The sequence below is a fragment of the Pristis pectinata genome, chromosome 28 (genome assembly GCF_009764475.1).
Source record: "Pristis pectinata isolate sPriPec2 chromosome 28, sPriPec2.1.pri, whole genome shotgun sequence".
NCBI classification, from domain to species: domain Eukaryota; kingdom Metazoa; phylum Chordata; class Chondrichthyes; order Rhinopristiformes; family Pristidae; genus Pristis; species Pristis pectinata.
The window spans coordinates 25698573-25715552 of NC_067432.1; the positions used below are offsets into that span (position 1 = coordinate 25698573).

The window sequence follows — 16980 nt, forward strand, 5'->3', positions numbered from 1 at the left end:
TACATTAGGGATATTTAAGAGACTCTTAGATAGACACACGAATGATAGAGAAATGGGGGCCTATATGGGAGGGAAGGGTTAGATAGATCTTAGGGCAGGATAAAATGTCAGCACAACATTGTGGGCCAAAGGGCCTGTACTGTACTGTAATGTTCTGGGTTCTGTTGAGGCACATTCCTACAAGAGGTAAAGGGAAAACAAAAGCTACCTGCATGATAAAAGAGAAATAGGGCAATGTGTAATAGTGTCATGTTGCAAATACAAAGCAAAGCAAGAATCAGGCTGATTACAGAAGAATCAGAGGTGATGTGAAAATTAAAATGAGAGGCAAAGTACAAATGAAGAAAGATTACCTGCCAATGTAACAGTGTTCTGTGGGCATATAAATAGTAAAGGGGTTGTGCATGGAGGAGTGAGGCTATTGAGGACAATGACGGGAACTTGCACACAGATCCGAGGGTTGTGCTAAAGTACTAAATAAGTATTTTACATCAGTCTTCACCAGGGAAGATGGTGCTTCTAAAGTAAATTGTGAAGGATAAGATAGTTGGGATATGAGATACATTAAAAGTTGATCACCTAGGAGGTATTAGAAACTTGACTGAACCTTGACTAAGTTACTGGGACCAGATGAGATGCATCCAAGGATTCTGAGGAAACCTTGGGGGAACTGACCATAATATTTCAATGTTCCTCTGATGTATTGGTGATGTTAGAGGACTGGATAGTGACAAATGTTAGTCTTTGGTTCAAGAGACAGAGTGAGGATATGCCCAGAAACTACAGACCATTCAGTTTAACCTCAGTGATGGGAAAGCTTTTAGAAACATTACTCTGGGACAGGATATATAAACACCTGGGGGAAAATGGATTAATTAAGGCAAGTTAGCCTTAATTAATTTGTTATGAGCAAATTGTGTTTAACCAATTTGATAGAAATGTTTGATGTGGTGAAAGATGATGAGGATAATGCAGTCAACTTGATGTAAATTACCAGCTGAGGGGGAAGATTTAAAGACTGGAAACACAAGAGATTGCAGATGCTGGAACTGCAGTAAAAGAAAAACAGTGGGGGAACTTAGCAGGTCAAGGAGCATTTGTCCAGGGAAATGGACAGTTGACTTTTCAGGTCAAGATCCTTCATCTGGATCTGTAGATTCAAGGATTCCTTGAAGAAATGCAACATTCCTACCAACTCCTGGGTACCTCTAGCTCACAGCTGTTCAAAGTGGAGAAGCACTTGGGATGGTATTGAGAACTCGGCCACAAACTATCCACCTGCCCACCTCATCAGCAACCTCTTGTGTTAGTCTGCTATTCCCACAGTGGACTCATTAACTATTTCAGAACCCACAAAGCCAGAGTGGAGGCAAGTCATCCTCAATTCCACGAAGAAGGACATAGGCGGCTTTTGATAAGGTGCCACATAATGAGCTTATTGGTAATGCTGAAACATATCCATGCTATCAAAGTTCCTTTTATGCCATATGAAGTTGGCCAAGTAACAGACAACAGAACATTGTGGTGACTAGATGTTTTTCAGATAGGAGGAAGTGAACAGTTGCATTCCTTAGGGACTAGTGTTAGAGTCATTCCTTTTTTTGGATTCTATTAATGCCCTGGAATTGGAAATATGCAGATGGCTCAAAATCTAGTAACGCTATGAAGAGAAAAGTGATAAGTTGCACTTAAGCACTTCATTGGATATAAAACTGTGTCGAGACATCCTGAGTTCACGCATGGGAATATATATACACAAATATTTCTTTCTCATTGTTTACTTAAATAAAAACAAATCTAAATTCCACTTGCTATAAAATAAATTTAATTTTATTGCACTTAAGCTTTTCATCTTTGCCCGGATTCAACAAACTTCACAAAAGTTAATTAGTCCAAGTCCTGTGCCTGATTCTCAATTCAAGACACAATGTTCACCTGCTGCCTAGGCTTCTGATGTGTAGAAACCACTCCCACATTTTCAGTGCTGGTAGATCACAAAGGAAAAGGCAGCAACAATCCCTGTGAAAGCAGCTATCTTGGTGTAAAAGTGCGAATTCTTTTTCTCCTGGAAGTGTTCCACGAAGCCTTTCTCCTGTTAGAAAAGGCACATTATATCAATGAATGTAGCAAAGTATTTCTACACATTTTCAGCATATTACCTTAAACTTAGGGCCAGCTTTACAATTCTTGATACTGTTTGCAGTTTTACATGTCGGGAGCACACTGTGTTCCCTCTCATCAGCTCTAATTGTTACACCCTCAAAAAAACTCCAGCAGATGTGTCAAGTCAGTTTTTACCATTTATAAACCATGTTAACCTTGTCTAATCATGTTGTGATTTTTCTAGAGTCCTCTAATGGAGTCTTTGATAATACATTTGAACATTTCCCCAACTGTGAAGATCAAGCTAATTGGCCTATAGTTCAATGTTTTCTTTCTTTGCCTCAATTTTTGGAACAGGAATTTTGGATACCTTTGTTACTTTCTCATCTAAGAAATTATCCTAGAATCTAGGGATTCTGAAACCCCTTTTCAGATTTGTCACACTATATGATTATACTCTCCATAAGCAGATCAGCAAAACTGGCAAACCTTAACACTTAAGGGGCAAAATATAGTGTATTAGCCTCCTCCAGTTTGAAGCAATGGAGAAAGATATAACAGAGAGAGTTTTGTAGAGAAAGAGGTGAAATATTTAGGTCATCCAGCTGACTGATGTACAGATAAACCAATAATCTAGTTTAGTGCAGCTATCACCCAGGCTGAACCAGCTGACCCAGACCCAAGGCACAAGTAAGAATAGGAACTCAGAGCCACTTATAGCCTCCTCACTCCTCCTTGTGATGTTAGTTATTGATGCTTGCTTGACACCAATGTATGCCTTGGTGTCCTGTTTATGGTAATTTTACATAGATATTCCCTTTCATATAAACTTTTATCTTGATAGATCAAAAGTTATTCAAAATATCTTACACATCTGCCTTCTACAGATTGCCTACCCATCAAAATCTGTCCTTTTCTAAAAAGACAATTCTTTCTGGACACAGTAATCAAGCATAAAATGGATTTTGGACTTAGGTAGGATAAAACAGAACAGTGACAGTCTAATGAGAATTAGGAGGGGTTTGCAGGGAGAAGCTCAAATTTCACACCTTGTGGTCTCTGATGTCCAACTCTGGCCTACTGGGACTAGGCCAAAGCAAAAGCATTACAGCCAAGAATGAACTAAAAGTTAAACCCAACAGAAGAGAAAATGAGTATCTCAAGAATGTAGTTGATGGTGCAGAGATCTGGTATGTTTTCATTTACAATAGCATGCTGAATTAGTTCAGATGACATCATGATAAACTGGAGTCAGACATCATCTGTGCTTAAACATCAGTGAAAGAGTCCACCTGGCAGTGGTGCAGATGAGCCACGAGACTGATCCTAGAATCAAAGTATTGAGTTGTGGCAAAAAACTGAAAAACTGCACTACTTTTCCACTGAAAATAGACAAAAGCAGGGTTTTCCATACAGGTGCATTGAAGTATTAAATGGCAAAGTTGCAGTAAGGTCAAAAGAATATTTCAAGGTAGGACAAAACATAAAATGGATAATAAAAAGAAACAGGATATCAGGAAAAATACTTTTCATGGAGTGATCATTTCAAATTAATGGGTCTGAGACAAAAACATTTTTAATTCAATCATAATATGATTAATGCATATGATAAACGAGCAGTATCTTGGACAAGTGAGTAAAGGCCCTGGTTTGCACGTTTCTTGTGGGTGCTGACAAGTTGCCTACCCCTTCGGCAGAGCACTTGATCATGAGGTGAAAGCTGGCAAGTAATGTCGTTCAGTGAATAACCTCCACAAAACATTTTAGATTTATACCATTCAGTACTCACTAAGTGACTCAGCCAGTACTATGATGTGGAAAAGTCTACAATAAGCTTTATGAAAAGGACAATTCATCTCGAAATATACAGTACTCAGTAAAAGACTCAGCCAGGACTATGATGCGGTAAATTAAATTCTACAATAAGCCTTATGAAAAGGACAATTCATCTCCAAATACTTAAAATTAAATGACGATGGGAAGAATATATGAGCGGACACATTAGTTCAAACTTCATCAAAAGTTTATTCTTACCCATCCACCGTTTTCTTTGATCCAGGCAGCTTTGTGAGTCCAGGTGTACTGAGCCAAACACTGAGCTACGCCCTCAATCAGCTCTCGCTCCGGGACACCTTTCTTTTTCAGGTTACTAACTAGGACTCCACAGAAAGCGTAGAGAGTTACAATTCTGCCCCAGTTATCAATCCCATCCGAGTAAATTTCCCTCATTAGGCTGGGGAGCACTCGTTCCACCTCTTCAATAGAACTTAGGTTGAGTTTGTTAATGCAATGCTCTAACTCCCGGCCGGATCGATCCAAGGAGGAGCCAGACCTGCGCAGGGTTTCCACTACGTTGTTGGCTGCCGGCTGCGACTCGGAACCATCTAACACAAAGCGAAAATAATCCTTCGCCAAAAAGTAACAGAACTCCTCGGAGTCTGGACGTTCGCAGCTCATGATACGTTCAGGGGCTTGCATCTCATCGAACAGTAGCAAAGAAAGCTTCACATCCTCGGTCCATTATATTCCGAGTCCGCGACAACGTCGGGACTTCCCATCAGCTGACGTGATGTGGAAAAGACCGATTTCCATTTCATGTTACTCCTCCAGTTCTTGACCTCAAGCAGAAAGTGGAAAGTGGAAATAACGCTGCGGTAATTTTCACCTGCTCTATTTCGCCCTCTCCAGAGAATTACGTGTAGTATCAGTATTCGTTTCTGAATATCTCAACCATTTTCTATTGTCAGTGGCGTACTAAATATTAGACACTCTTATAAACAGTCGACGTTTCGGGTTGAGACCTTCATCTGTCCCCTTTTGTCCAGTCCCTTCCAAGACCTAATGAAAGGTCTGGACCCCTCGACTGTTTATTTCCCTCCACAGATGCTGCCTGACCTGCTGAGTTCCTCCAGCACTTTCTGTGTGTTGCTCCAGATTCCAGCGTCTGCAGAATCTCCTTGTGACTCAACTTCTTAAATAGCTTGGAAGAAAAAGAGCCTGCAGTTCACAATGTTAGAGCCTTCCGGAGGTTTTACACCAATGAATCACTTTTAAGTGCAGGCATGGTTGTGTTGCAGAAGAGTCAGTCAATGTGAGCATAGCATGATCCCACAACAGCAACAACCACCAGATCATCCGTTTTAGTGATGTGGATTAAGAGAAGAGATGAGGAAGAACGACCTTGGTCCCCACAAAGTACAGCCATTAAATCCGCCCAAGAGGGCAGATGGGGTTCTCGGTCAACAGTTCTTCTAAAACAATGAACTGCCAACGATGCAGCTCTCCTCTTGTAACGCCCTGAAGTGAATGCCTAGATTTTGCACTTAACACTTTGAGCAAGAATTGAATACTGAACCTGCAGACTCAGCGGTGAAACTGCTATTCCCAAATCACAGTCAGAACAACACACAACTACTATGAATGATAGAAAGATCTGCTTGATAAAATAACTTTTCCTTTTTATTAGATCCATCTTCACCCAGGTTTCATTACCAGCAAATGGTTAAATTCTGTGAGTGAGACCCTGTTGCCAATATTGAAGTGCTCCTGGATACTCCGTACGGCATGCTCATTGCTGAGTCAGGTGTGACCTGCTTGGACCATGGAATAAAGGGAAGGAGGTGAGGAGGGGAACCGGTAGCAGGAGTGTGTGGGTGATGGGCAGATCAAGAGGATGGGAGAGGGGAAAGAGATGGGGTGATGGCAGCTGGTGGGATAAAGAAAAAAAAGGGGGACAGAGGGGAGTGGTTACTGGAAGTTAGAGAAATTGATGTTTGTGCCTTCAGGTTGGAGGCTATCAAGGCAGAAACATGAGGTGTTTCTAATCTGCGTGTAGCATCAGCTTGGCAGTAGAGGAAGCTGAGGACAGCCATGTTGGTGTGGGAATGGGAAGTGAAATTAAAATGGCTGGCCACCGGGAGATCCCGGCTGCTACGGCAGATGGAGCGAAGGTTTTCGACGAAGTGAATCCCCCAATCTGCATCAGGTCTCACTGATGTAGAGGTGGCCACACCGGGAACATCGGATGTAATAAATGACCCCGATGGATTCACATGTGAAGGACTGCCTCACCTGGAAGGACTGTTTAGGGCCCTGACTTGTGGTGAGGGAGGAGATGTAGGGGCAGGCGTAACACTTGCAGAGATAAGTGCCTGAAGGGTGATCAGTGGGGAGGGACGAGCAAACAAGGGAGTCATGGAGAGAGCGATCCCTGCAGAAAGCAGGGAGGGGAGGGGAGGGGAAGATGTGCCTGGTGGTGGGATCCTGTTGGAGATGGTGGAAGTTGCGGAGAATGATATATTGGATGCAGAGGCTTGTGGGATGGTAGGTGAGGACTAGGGGAACTCTATCCCCGTTCTGTCTGGGGGCAATGGGGCAAGGGCAGGTGTGGAGGAAATGGAAGAGATTCGGGTGAGGGTTGCATTGATAGCAGTGGGAGGTATTTTGCCATTTACTGAAAAAAGGAGGACATCTCGGATGTCCTGGAATGAAAGGCCTCATCTTGAGAACAGATGCAGCAGAGACAGAGGAACTAGGGGAAGGGGATTGTGTCCTGGCAAGCAACGGGGTGGGAAGAGGTGCAGTCAAGGTAATTGTGGGAGTCAGTGGGTTTGTAGAAGATGTCTCCAGAGATGGAGACAGAGAGATCAGGAAAGGGGAGAGGGGTGTCGGAGATGGACCGAGTGAATCTGAGGGAGGGGTGGAAGTTGATACCAAAGTTGATGAAGCAGCACCAATGCAGCCATCAATGTAGCAGGGAGAGAGTTGGGGAGTGTTACTGGTGTAGGTTTGGAACAGGGATTGTTCCACATAGCCAATGAAAAGGCAGGTATTACTGGGGCCCATGTGAGTGCCCATGGCTACACCTTTGGTCTGGAGAACGTGGAGGAGTCAAAAGAGAAGTTGTTGAGGGTGAGTACCAGTTCTGCCAGACAGAGGAGGGTGGTGGTGGAGGGAACTGGTTGGGTCTGTTATATAGAAAGAAACAAAGAGCCCTGAGGCCTTCCTGATGGGGGATCGAAGTGTACAGGGACTGGACATCCATGGTGAAAATGAGGCGGTTGGGTTTAGGGAACTGAAAGTTGTTGAAGTGGTGGAGAGCATGCAAAGTGCCATGGATGTAGGTGGGAAGGGTCTGAACCAAGGGGGACAAGGTGGAGTTGAGATAAGAGGATACAAGTTCAGTAGGGCAGGAGCAAGCAGAAACAATAGGTCTACCGGGGCAGTTAGGTTTGTGAATCTTGGGTAGGAGGTAGAAACGGGCAGTGCGGGGTTGGGGAACAATGAGGTTCGAGGCTGTGAAGGGGAGATCTCTGGAGGTGATGAGGTTGGTGATGGTGTGGGAGACAGTGGCCTGATGCTTCTCAGTAGGGCCCTGGTTCAGGGGTAAGTAAGAGGAGATGTCCGAGAGCTGCCGTCTGGCCTCAGCAAGGGAGAGGTCAGTCCTCCAGACTACAGCGGCACCACCCTTGTCTGCGGGTTTGATGGTGAGGTTGGGATTAGTGCAGAGAGAGTGGAGAGCAGTGCATTCAGAGGGGCAGAGGTTGGAGTAGGTGAGGGGACCGAGTGAAGTCAAGACAGTTAATGTCCCATCAGCAGATAGAAGTGGAAAGATCCAGAGCAGGCAGAAGGCCAGAGAGGGGTGTCCAAGAGGAGGAAGGCTTGAGGCAGGAGAAGGGGTCATCAGTTGGGGGTGGGAATCCTTGCTGAAGAAGTATACTCGGAGATGGAGGCGACGGAAGACTTTGAGGTGCGAGCGTAGGGGAACGAAGGTAAGGTCCCTGCTGAGGACAGAACGTTCCACCACAGAGAGGGGGAGTCGGAGGGGATAGTGAAGGCACAGCAGGGGTCGGAGCTGAGGTCAGGGAACGATAGAGGATTGGAGGAGAATAGAGGGTTGGAGAGGTCAGGGAAAGTAGGGTGGGAAGAAGAGGAAGGCTCAAGAAGGGACGAGGGGTATGGAAAAAACAAATGTTTATCCACAAAAATGTGATTGTCTCTCAGTGTTTTTATACCTATTTATGATGTCAATATAAAGGTCATAGCCCACATTTCTGATTGCATTCAAAACCCAAACTGCATGCGTCACAACCTCTTATTGAAATGTGATTTTTCACTGTAGGTGGGATTAATATAGTACCGACTATATTTAAAAACAAAAACCCGTGAAATGATTCAGCTTCCTAGTATTCAGGGCAGACGCACTGCTGCTTTCATACAATGAAGTTGAGTTTGAGAATTTAAAGAGGGTGCAGTAAAATGCAGAAGTAAATCTCCGTTCCTCTGGCTGATGGCACATCTCTACACTATGTACTGAGATGTCAGAAATCTGGGCCCAGGCGATGGTGGAACTGTCTGAACTTACCATCACTATCCCATGAAACGTGCAGAAACTTGACAGTTTTTACATATGTGTGCAAATGCAGAAATCACAAAGTTGCTATCAGCGATTCTCCTATTAGGGAACCAGGCAGGTCAGGTGACAGAAGTATGTGCAGGTGAGCATTTTGCGTCCAGTGACCATAATGCAATTAGTTTCAAGATAATTATGGATAAGGATAGGTCTGGTCCTCGAGTGGAGGTTCTAAGTTGGAGAAAGGCCAATTTTGTGGAAATGAGAAAGGATCTAGGTAGGGTGGATTGGGATAAGTTATTTTCTGGCAAGGATGTGCTCAGTAAATGGAAAGCCTTCAAAGACGAAATTTTGAGAGTGCAGAGTTTGTATGTTCCTGTCGGGATTAAAGGCAAAGGTAACAAGCGTAGGGAACCTTGGTTTTCAAGGGATATTGGTGAGCTGGTTAAGAAAAAGAGAGAGGTGTATAGCAGGTATAGGCAACTAGGAACAGATGAGGTACTTGAAGAGTATAGGAAATGTAAGAAAATACTAAAAAGGGAAATCAGGAAGGCAAAAAGAAGACATGAGGCTGCTTTGGCAGATAACGTGAAGGTAAACCCGAAAGGTTTCTACAGGTATATTAAGAGCAGAAGGATAGTAAGATACAGAATTGGTCCCCTAGAAGATCAGAGTGGTCGTATATGTGTGGAGCCTCAGGAGGTGGGGGAGGTCTTAAACAGTTTTTTTGCATCAGTATTTACTCAGGAAACTGACATCGTGGACATGGAAGGAAGGGAAACAAGCACTAGTGTCATGGAACATATAGAGATTAAGAAGGAGGCGGTACTTGATGCTTTACAGCGAATAAAGGTAGATAAATCCCCAGGGCCTGACAAGATATTTCCTCGGACCTTGAGAGAGACTAGTGTAGAAATTGCAGGGGCCCTGGCAGATATATTTGAAATGTCCTTAGCCACGGGTGTGGTGCCAGAGGACTGGAGGATAGCTCATGTTGTTCCATTGTTTAAGAAAGGCTCGAAGAGTAAACCAGGTAATTACAGGCCAGTAAGCCTGACATCAGTAGTGGGTAAATTATTGGAAGGTGTTCTGAGAGATAGGACATATAAGTATTTGGACAGCCAAGGGTTGATTAAGAATAGTCAGCATGGCTTTGTGCGTGGTAGATCATGTTTAATGAATCTTGTGGAGTTTTTTGAGGAGGTCACTAAGAAAGTAGATGAAGGTAAGGCTGTGGATGTTGTCTACATGGACTTCAGTAAGGCCTTTGACAAGGTCCCACATGGGAGATTAGTTCAGAAGGTTCAGTCAATGGGTATCCATGGAAAGGTTGTAAACTGGATTCGAAATTGGCTGAGTGGGAGAAGACAGAGAGTGGTTGTGGATGGTTGTTTCTCAGACTGGAGGCCTGTGACTAGTGGTGTGCCTCAGGGATCTGTGTTGGGGCCATTGTTGTTTGTCGTATATATCAATGATCTAGAAGATAATGTGGTAAATTGGATTAGTAAGTTTGCGGATGACATTAAGATTGGAGGTGTAGTGGACAGCGAGGAAGGCTTTCAAAGCTTGCAGAGGGATGTGGACCAAATGGAAAAATGGTCCAGAAAATGGCAGATGGAATTTAATGCAGACAAGTGTGAGGTGTTGCATTTTGGAAGGACAAATCAAGGGAGGACATACACAGTAAATGGTAGGGCACTGAGGAGTGTGGAGGAACAAAGGGATCTGGGAGTTCAGATACATAATTCCCTGAAAGTAGAGTCACAGGTAGACAGGGTTGTAAAAAAGGCTTTTGGCATCCTGGCATTTATAAATCAAAGTATTGAGTATAGGAGTTGGAATGTTTTGGTGAGGTTGTATAAGTCATTGGTGAGACCAAACTTAGAATATTGTGTGCAGTTCTAGTCGCCGAACTACAAGAAGGATGTCAGTAAGATTGAAAGAGTGCAGAGGAGATTTACTAGAATGTTGCTGGGTCTTCAGGAGTTGTTACAGAGAAAGATTGAGCACGTTAGGACTTTATTCCTTGGAGTGGAGAAGAATGAGGGGAGATACGATAGAGGTTTACAAAATGATGAGGGGCATAGACAGAGTTAATGCAAGTAGGCTCTTTCCACCTAGATTAGGAGAGATAAGTATGAGAGGACATGGCTTTAGGGTGAAAGGGGAAAGGTTTAGGGGGAACATTAGAGGGAACTTCTTCACTCAAAGAGTGGTGGGAGTGTGGAATGGGCTGCCATCTGATGTGGTAAATGCGGGCTCGCTCTTAACTTTTAAGAGTAAATTGGATAGATACATGGATGAGAGAGGTCTGGAGGGGTACGGGCTGGGGTCAGGTAAGTGGGACTAGCAGAATAATGTTTCGGCACAGACTAGAAGGGCTGAATGGCCTGTTTCCTGTGCTGTAGTTTTCTATGGTTCTATGACTCATTTGAGCTAGTAGCCTGCAGTGTTATATTGGATTCATTATAGAATCCAACCAGGGAGTGGAAGCCTGGACAAACTGTCCATCGCTTACAGCTCAATGAAGAATTATCACTGTCACAAATAACTCTATGACTCAATTGTGTGGCAGGTATGAGGAGGTGCAATTTTTTTTTCTCCCATTGATGTAAGTGGAAAAGGAACAGTCAGGATATAGAATAAATTGGCAACTTAAAAAGGCAATCAAATTATTTATTAATTCAACTCTTTTAAATCTTGCCAATATTTTAAATTTAAAAAATAATGGCTTATTAATTTGGATTTTTACAGCATTTAAAGGTGATTGAAAATGTTTTGAGTTTTTGAGATTAAAACACATTCAAAATCTTTGAAAATATCTCAGATGTATTCAGAAAGATTTAGGAGTCTTAGTCTGGGATTGTGACTTTAGTTTTCTATCATATGTCCCCTCACTTTGTAGGTGGGTCTGGTTTTGACCATCCTTTCCGACGTTCCTTTTATACCATCATTCACCTATCATGTGGAAAGTCTTGTCACTAAGAATCTTTCCAGCATTTTGTGCACATCCCTATGGGAAGGTTACAAAAGTTGCGTATTTCTTTACAGAGGTCAGACCGTAAGAGGTAAGTACAAGAGTAGGCCATTCACTGGAATCATGGCTGATCCAACGTTCTTCAGTCCACTTTCCTGCCCTTTTTCCGTTACACTTGATTCCCTTACTGACTAAAAATGTATCTATCTCAGCCTTAAATGTACACAAACTCTGTCCCATAGCTCTGTGGTGAGGAATTCCAAAGATTCTCAAACCTCTTGAGAGAAGAAATACTTCCTCATTTTAGTCTTAAGTGGATTTCACCCCTTTATTCTGAAATGCAGTCCTCTGGTTCTGGACTTTACAATGAAGGAAAACATCCCTGAAGCATTTATCCTGTCTAGTCCCCTAAGAATATGATATATTTCAATAAAATCACCTCTCTGTCTTTTGAACTCCGATGAGTAGTGTTACGGACTAGGTTACTATTGGTGAATGTCGCTTTTAAGATAGAGCAAAATGGTGTGTGTGCGTGTGTGTGTGTGTGTGTGGCGTGCTTACGTCAACAAAAGATAAAGGACTGAATGACGTTGTTGAAGAGGTCAGTCAGAGAGAGAGAGAAGAGAGCGAGAGACACCAGCCTGCTAGTTTCTCTATCGATGGATGAGAAACAATAACTGTGTCTGTCACTACAATCCACGTATGGAAATTGGGAGTAATCTGGTGGAGTTCACTGTGTTGCTGACCCATAGAGGGAAACAGGTATTTGTGTGGACGACCACAATTCGGATGCTTTTCGGGGTGAGGAAGTCACTACTGAGTAAACACTGAGGTGTTGTTTGGGTTCCATCATGGAACATTTGGATTTCGTAATTACTCTCTACGTTCTCTCTACATCTACGTTTTATCTTCAGACAACGGTGGCTGTTGAAGAAGCCTTTGCTCATGTTTCACCTTATGGCTTGCTGAACTGAACTTTAATAACCATTCCTGGACTTAGAGTTTGGGACTTTGCCACACACACACTACGAGTTTGGTTTTGGGGTTAATGTTTAAGGTTTAACATTTTTATTTCTAACATTCTAACATTTGTACCTTTATTTTTCTTATTATCATAAGTAGTTATTAATAAAGTAGTTTTTAACACTTATCACATTACTTGGGGTGTTTCTTTTGTTGCTGGTTCGTAACAGTAGAGTCCAAACTTGTTTAACGTTTCTTTGTAGGATAACCCCTCAACAACCAAATCATCAGAGTGCACCTTCACTCAACTGTCCCCAGTGAAATAACTTCTCTCTTTAAAAAGAGATACCAAAATTGTTCTCAGTACAGCAGATGTTGTCTCACTAGTGCCTTGAACAGCTGCAGTGAGACCTCCCTACTTTAATATTCCAATGTCCTTAAAATAAGTGCCAACATTCATTCGGCCTTCACTATTTACCTGTTGTTCTTGCGTATTGACTTTCTGTGTTTTGTGTACAAAGGCCTCCAAATCCCTTTGTGTTACAGATTTCTGCAGTCTTTCTTCACATGAGTAACACAGGGGTTCCCCGGGTTAGGTAAGAGTTCTGGTCCTGAGAACTGCCCGTAAGCTGCATTTTCTGTAAGTCAGAAACAATTTCCCCCAAAACTGTGGTGAGACATTTTTAGCCTCGACGGCTGTTGGGGACTGATTTGCAAAGAGTAGACTGGGGAAGGTAAGTGTAGGTGGTAGGAGTTGTTACCAGTAAGTCAACAGTGACAAATGTTTGTCTAAATGCAGCCTGGGTGGATGACAGGGGAGCTGATCTGCTAATCCACAAGAAAACTATCAGCAGTTTAATAAAAGAAAGTGTGTGCTAACAAGAGTTCAATAGTCAGGAAGTTATGCTGCAGCTTTATAAAACTCTGGTTAGGCCACATCTAGAGTATTGCATTTAGTTCTGGTCACCCCATTATAGGAAAGATGTGGAGGCTTTGGAGAGGGTGCAGAAGAGGTTTACCAGGATGCTGCCTGGATTAGGTGCTATAAGGAGAGGTTGGACAAACTTGGGTTGTTTTCCCTGGAGCGGCGGAGGCTGAGGGGAGACCTGATAGAGGTTTATAAGATTATGAGAGGCATAGATATAGAGTAGACAGCTAGTATCTTTTTCCCAGGGTTGAAATGTCTAATACTAGGGGGCATGCATTTAAGGTAAGAGGGAGTAAGCTCACAGGAGATGTGCGGGGCAAGTTTTTTACACAGGGAGTGGCGAGTGCATGGAATGGGCTGCCAGGGGCAGTAATGGAGGCAAGTTCGATAAAGGCAATTAAGAGGCTCTTAAATAGGCACATGAATGTGCAGTGAATGGAGGGATATGGATATTGTGTAGCCAGAAGGAATTAGTTTAATTAGTTTGGCATAACATCGTGAGCTGAAGGGCCTGTTCCTATGCTGTACTATGTTCTATGTTCTAAGAGTGGCTTGGAGTTCATAATGTTTGATCTTACCTGAAGGAGAGTTTGGAGAAAGCACTGGCTTTTTCTATGGGTGATCTCTGCATTGTTTCCTGGTGAAGAGATTCGAGTATCATAGCTGAGAGCAGAGTCTGGGAGAATTTGCGTGAAGTCATACTTCCCTAAGTCAGGACTTCCGTGATCAAAAAATTGGCAGATGGAATACAGAGTAGGAAGTGCGGGGTTATGCATTTTGGTAGGAAGGATAAAGGTGTCGACTATTTTCTAAATGGGGAGAAAATTCAGAAATCAGAGGTGCAAAGGACATTGGGAGTCCTAGTTCAGGATTACCTCAAGGTTAACTTGCAGGTTGAGTCAGTAGTAAAGGAGGCAAATGCAATGTTAGCATTCATTTCGAAGGGACTAGAATATAAAAGGATGTACTGCTGAGGATTTATAAGGCATTGGTCAGACCGAATTTGGAATATTGTGAGCAATTTTGGACCCCGCTTCTAAGGAGAGATATGCTGGCCCCGGAGAGGGTCCAGAGGAGGTTCACAAGAATGATCCCTTGAATAAAAGAGCATTTGATATCTCTGGGCCTGTACTCTTTGGAGTTCAGAAGGATGAGGGGCGATCTCATTGAAACCTACTGGACACTGAAAGGCCTGGATAGAGTAGATATGGAGAGGATGTTTCCATTAGTAGGAGAGTCTGGGATCCGAGGCACAGCCTCAGGATAAAGAGATGTCCCTTTAAAACTGAGATGAGGAGGAATTTCTTCAGCCAGAAGGTGGTGAATCTGTGGAATTTGTTGCCACAGTGGGCTGTGGTGGCCAAGTAATTGGGTGTATTTAAGGCAGAGATTGATAGGTTCTTGATTGGTAAGGGGGTTAAGAGATACAGGGAGAAGGTGGGAGAATGGGGTTGAAAAATAATCAGCCGTGATCGAACGGCAGCCCAGACTCAATGGGTATAATGTCCTAGTTCTGCTCCTGTATTTTATGATCTAACCCAGGGACCCCCATATGCTGTTCAGGTACCTGGTCACATCCCTGAATAATCTACTGGTTCCTCAAAAAATTCCAATAAATTTATCAGACACCATTTCCCCTTCCTGAAGGCATGGTGATACTGATGATTGGATCACAGTTTTCCAAATGCGCTGTTATTACTTCCATAATATTTAATTTTAACATTTTTCCAACCGTAGATGTTAAGCTCATAGGCCTATAGTTACTCGCTTTTTGCTTCCCTTCCTTTTTAAATAGGGGAGTCCCACTGGCACTTTTCCAGTCCTCTGGTACTACTGCAGCACAGTCAACTTGCCACCCTCTGCAACAGAGCGCCCAATGGCTTAGAATTTGTTGGATGAGTAACGGGGAGTTTCATTCACATACTGCTTTGAGTAGGTTGAAAAATCTAGAATTTCTTACAAGGGCAAATAATTACAAATTTTCTAGTGGGCTATGGTGAGAGATAAGCAGAGTTCACATGTCAGGAGATGCAGAGTTCTTGATGAGTTGTTATGTAGTTTGTGAAAGTTACAGAGATAAGGTCAAGGTCAAGCAGATTGATGAGAATTCTAATTGGAGCTGGCAATCTAAGCCACCAAGGGTAAGGGGGTTGGATGTGCAGAACTTAAGTAGGATGCTTCGGTGGGGGAAGAGTATTACAATCAGCTTAAGTTTAGGAAAGTAAGCCTAGTCTGTAGGTTTTGTCAATGGCTTGGAGGAGAAAATTATTATGGAGAAGTAAATAGATCATCTTTGCAATGGAGAAGTAATGGGATTGGAAACTGATTTTCATTCTCTGTGAGAATATCATTTCTCTCTGTGAAGTGTTCACTTTAAAGTGCCACACTTTTCAATTTGTACTCAACTGCCTTGGCATTATAATAAGGCAGTCTATTTGTTCATAATTGTCCCTTGAAAATTGAAGAGGAGTATGGGAGACAGAGGCCCCTGAGTTTAGGGCTAATGCTAACGCTGGGTGACAACACATGCCACCAGGAAACAACAACCTGCCTACATCTTACAGCAAGATGGTGAAGATTTGAGGTTATCAGGCAGTGTGTCTGCTGGGATTAAGGGGCAGCAGATGGGGTGACGGGTGATTGGCAATCAAGTAGTAACCATGAAGAGGGCAAGGGGCAGTGATCAATGGGAGAGTGAGCAGTCAGTAGCTGCAGAGTGGGGGAATGGGGCAAAATTGAGAGGGTAAAGAAGAAGGACAGGGTGAGTGAACGTGGAGGAAGCTGAGAGGGAGGGGAAAACAGAGGCAATTTGGGAAGGGGACAGGTAAGGAGAGGGTACAGAAGGAAGGAGGGGATCGGAACAGGTGTGCTGGCAGCACAGTGGCACAGCTAATGGAGCTGCTGCCTCATAACTCCAGCAACCCACATTCAATCCTGCCTTCCCGTGCTGTCCGTGTGGAGTTTGCATGTTCTCCCTGTGACTGCATGGATTTCTCCAAGGACCTCTGTTTACCTCCCACATCCAAAGATGTTTGAGTCGGTAGGTTAATTGACCACTGTAAATTGCCCCTATGTGTAGGTGAGTGGTAGAATCTGGGGGGAGTCGATGGGAATATGGGGAGAATAAAATGGTTTAGGGTAGGATTAGTGTAAAAATGGGTGCTTGATCAATGTGGACTCAACAGCCGAAGGGTCTGTTTCCATTCTGCATCTCTCTATGACTCTAAACGGGTTCAGGAAAGATCATTTATCTGTGTACTTGTGTGTGCATGAAAAGCCTGACTAACAAAGCCTGGTCTCCAATCATCTTGGAATCTCTTACCATTGGACCAAGACCCCTCTCTGTCCAGACTGTGTGGTAGCTGGTGTGCAATGATCTCAACACAGTAAATGAAAACAAGCACAGGCACCTTCCACTCCTCAGAACTGGAGTGGAAGTAAGACATCTTCAATGCCAATGCCCCAAAAGAATTTGTCCAATGTGTTCTGATATGTTTCCCAAACACTACTACAATGTGCCAACCTCTTTCTCCTTTATCAGAAGCATCCATGATTATCTTGCAATATCTGATCTGTAGTACCGTGTGTTTGTGTGGATTGAGTTTCATGTGTTATAGAATTTAACCAACTCCCATAGTCAGGAGAACAGAACACATA

The 16980-nt window shown here is 43.3% G+C and overlaps 1 protein-coding gene across 1 annotated transcript; it reads right to left on the reverse strand.

Moving 5' to 3' along the window:
- Positions 1-1840: 1840 nt before the first annotated feature.
- Positions 1841-4839, reverse strand: LOC127583930 (bcl-2-related protein A1-like). The gene is made up of 2 exons (XM_052040364.1): positions 4138-4839; positions 1841-2092 (listed from the first exon to the last, which is right to left on the reverse strand). The coding sequence occupies exons 1-2, from the start codon at positions 4579-4581 to the stop codon at positions 1979-1981; spliced, it is 558 nt and encodes a 185-aa protein (XP_051896324.1). The 5' UTR covers positions 4582-4839; the 3' UTR covers positions 1841-1978.
- Positions 4840-16980: the final 12141 nt, after the last annotated feature.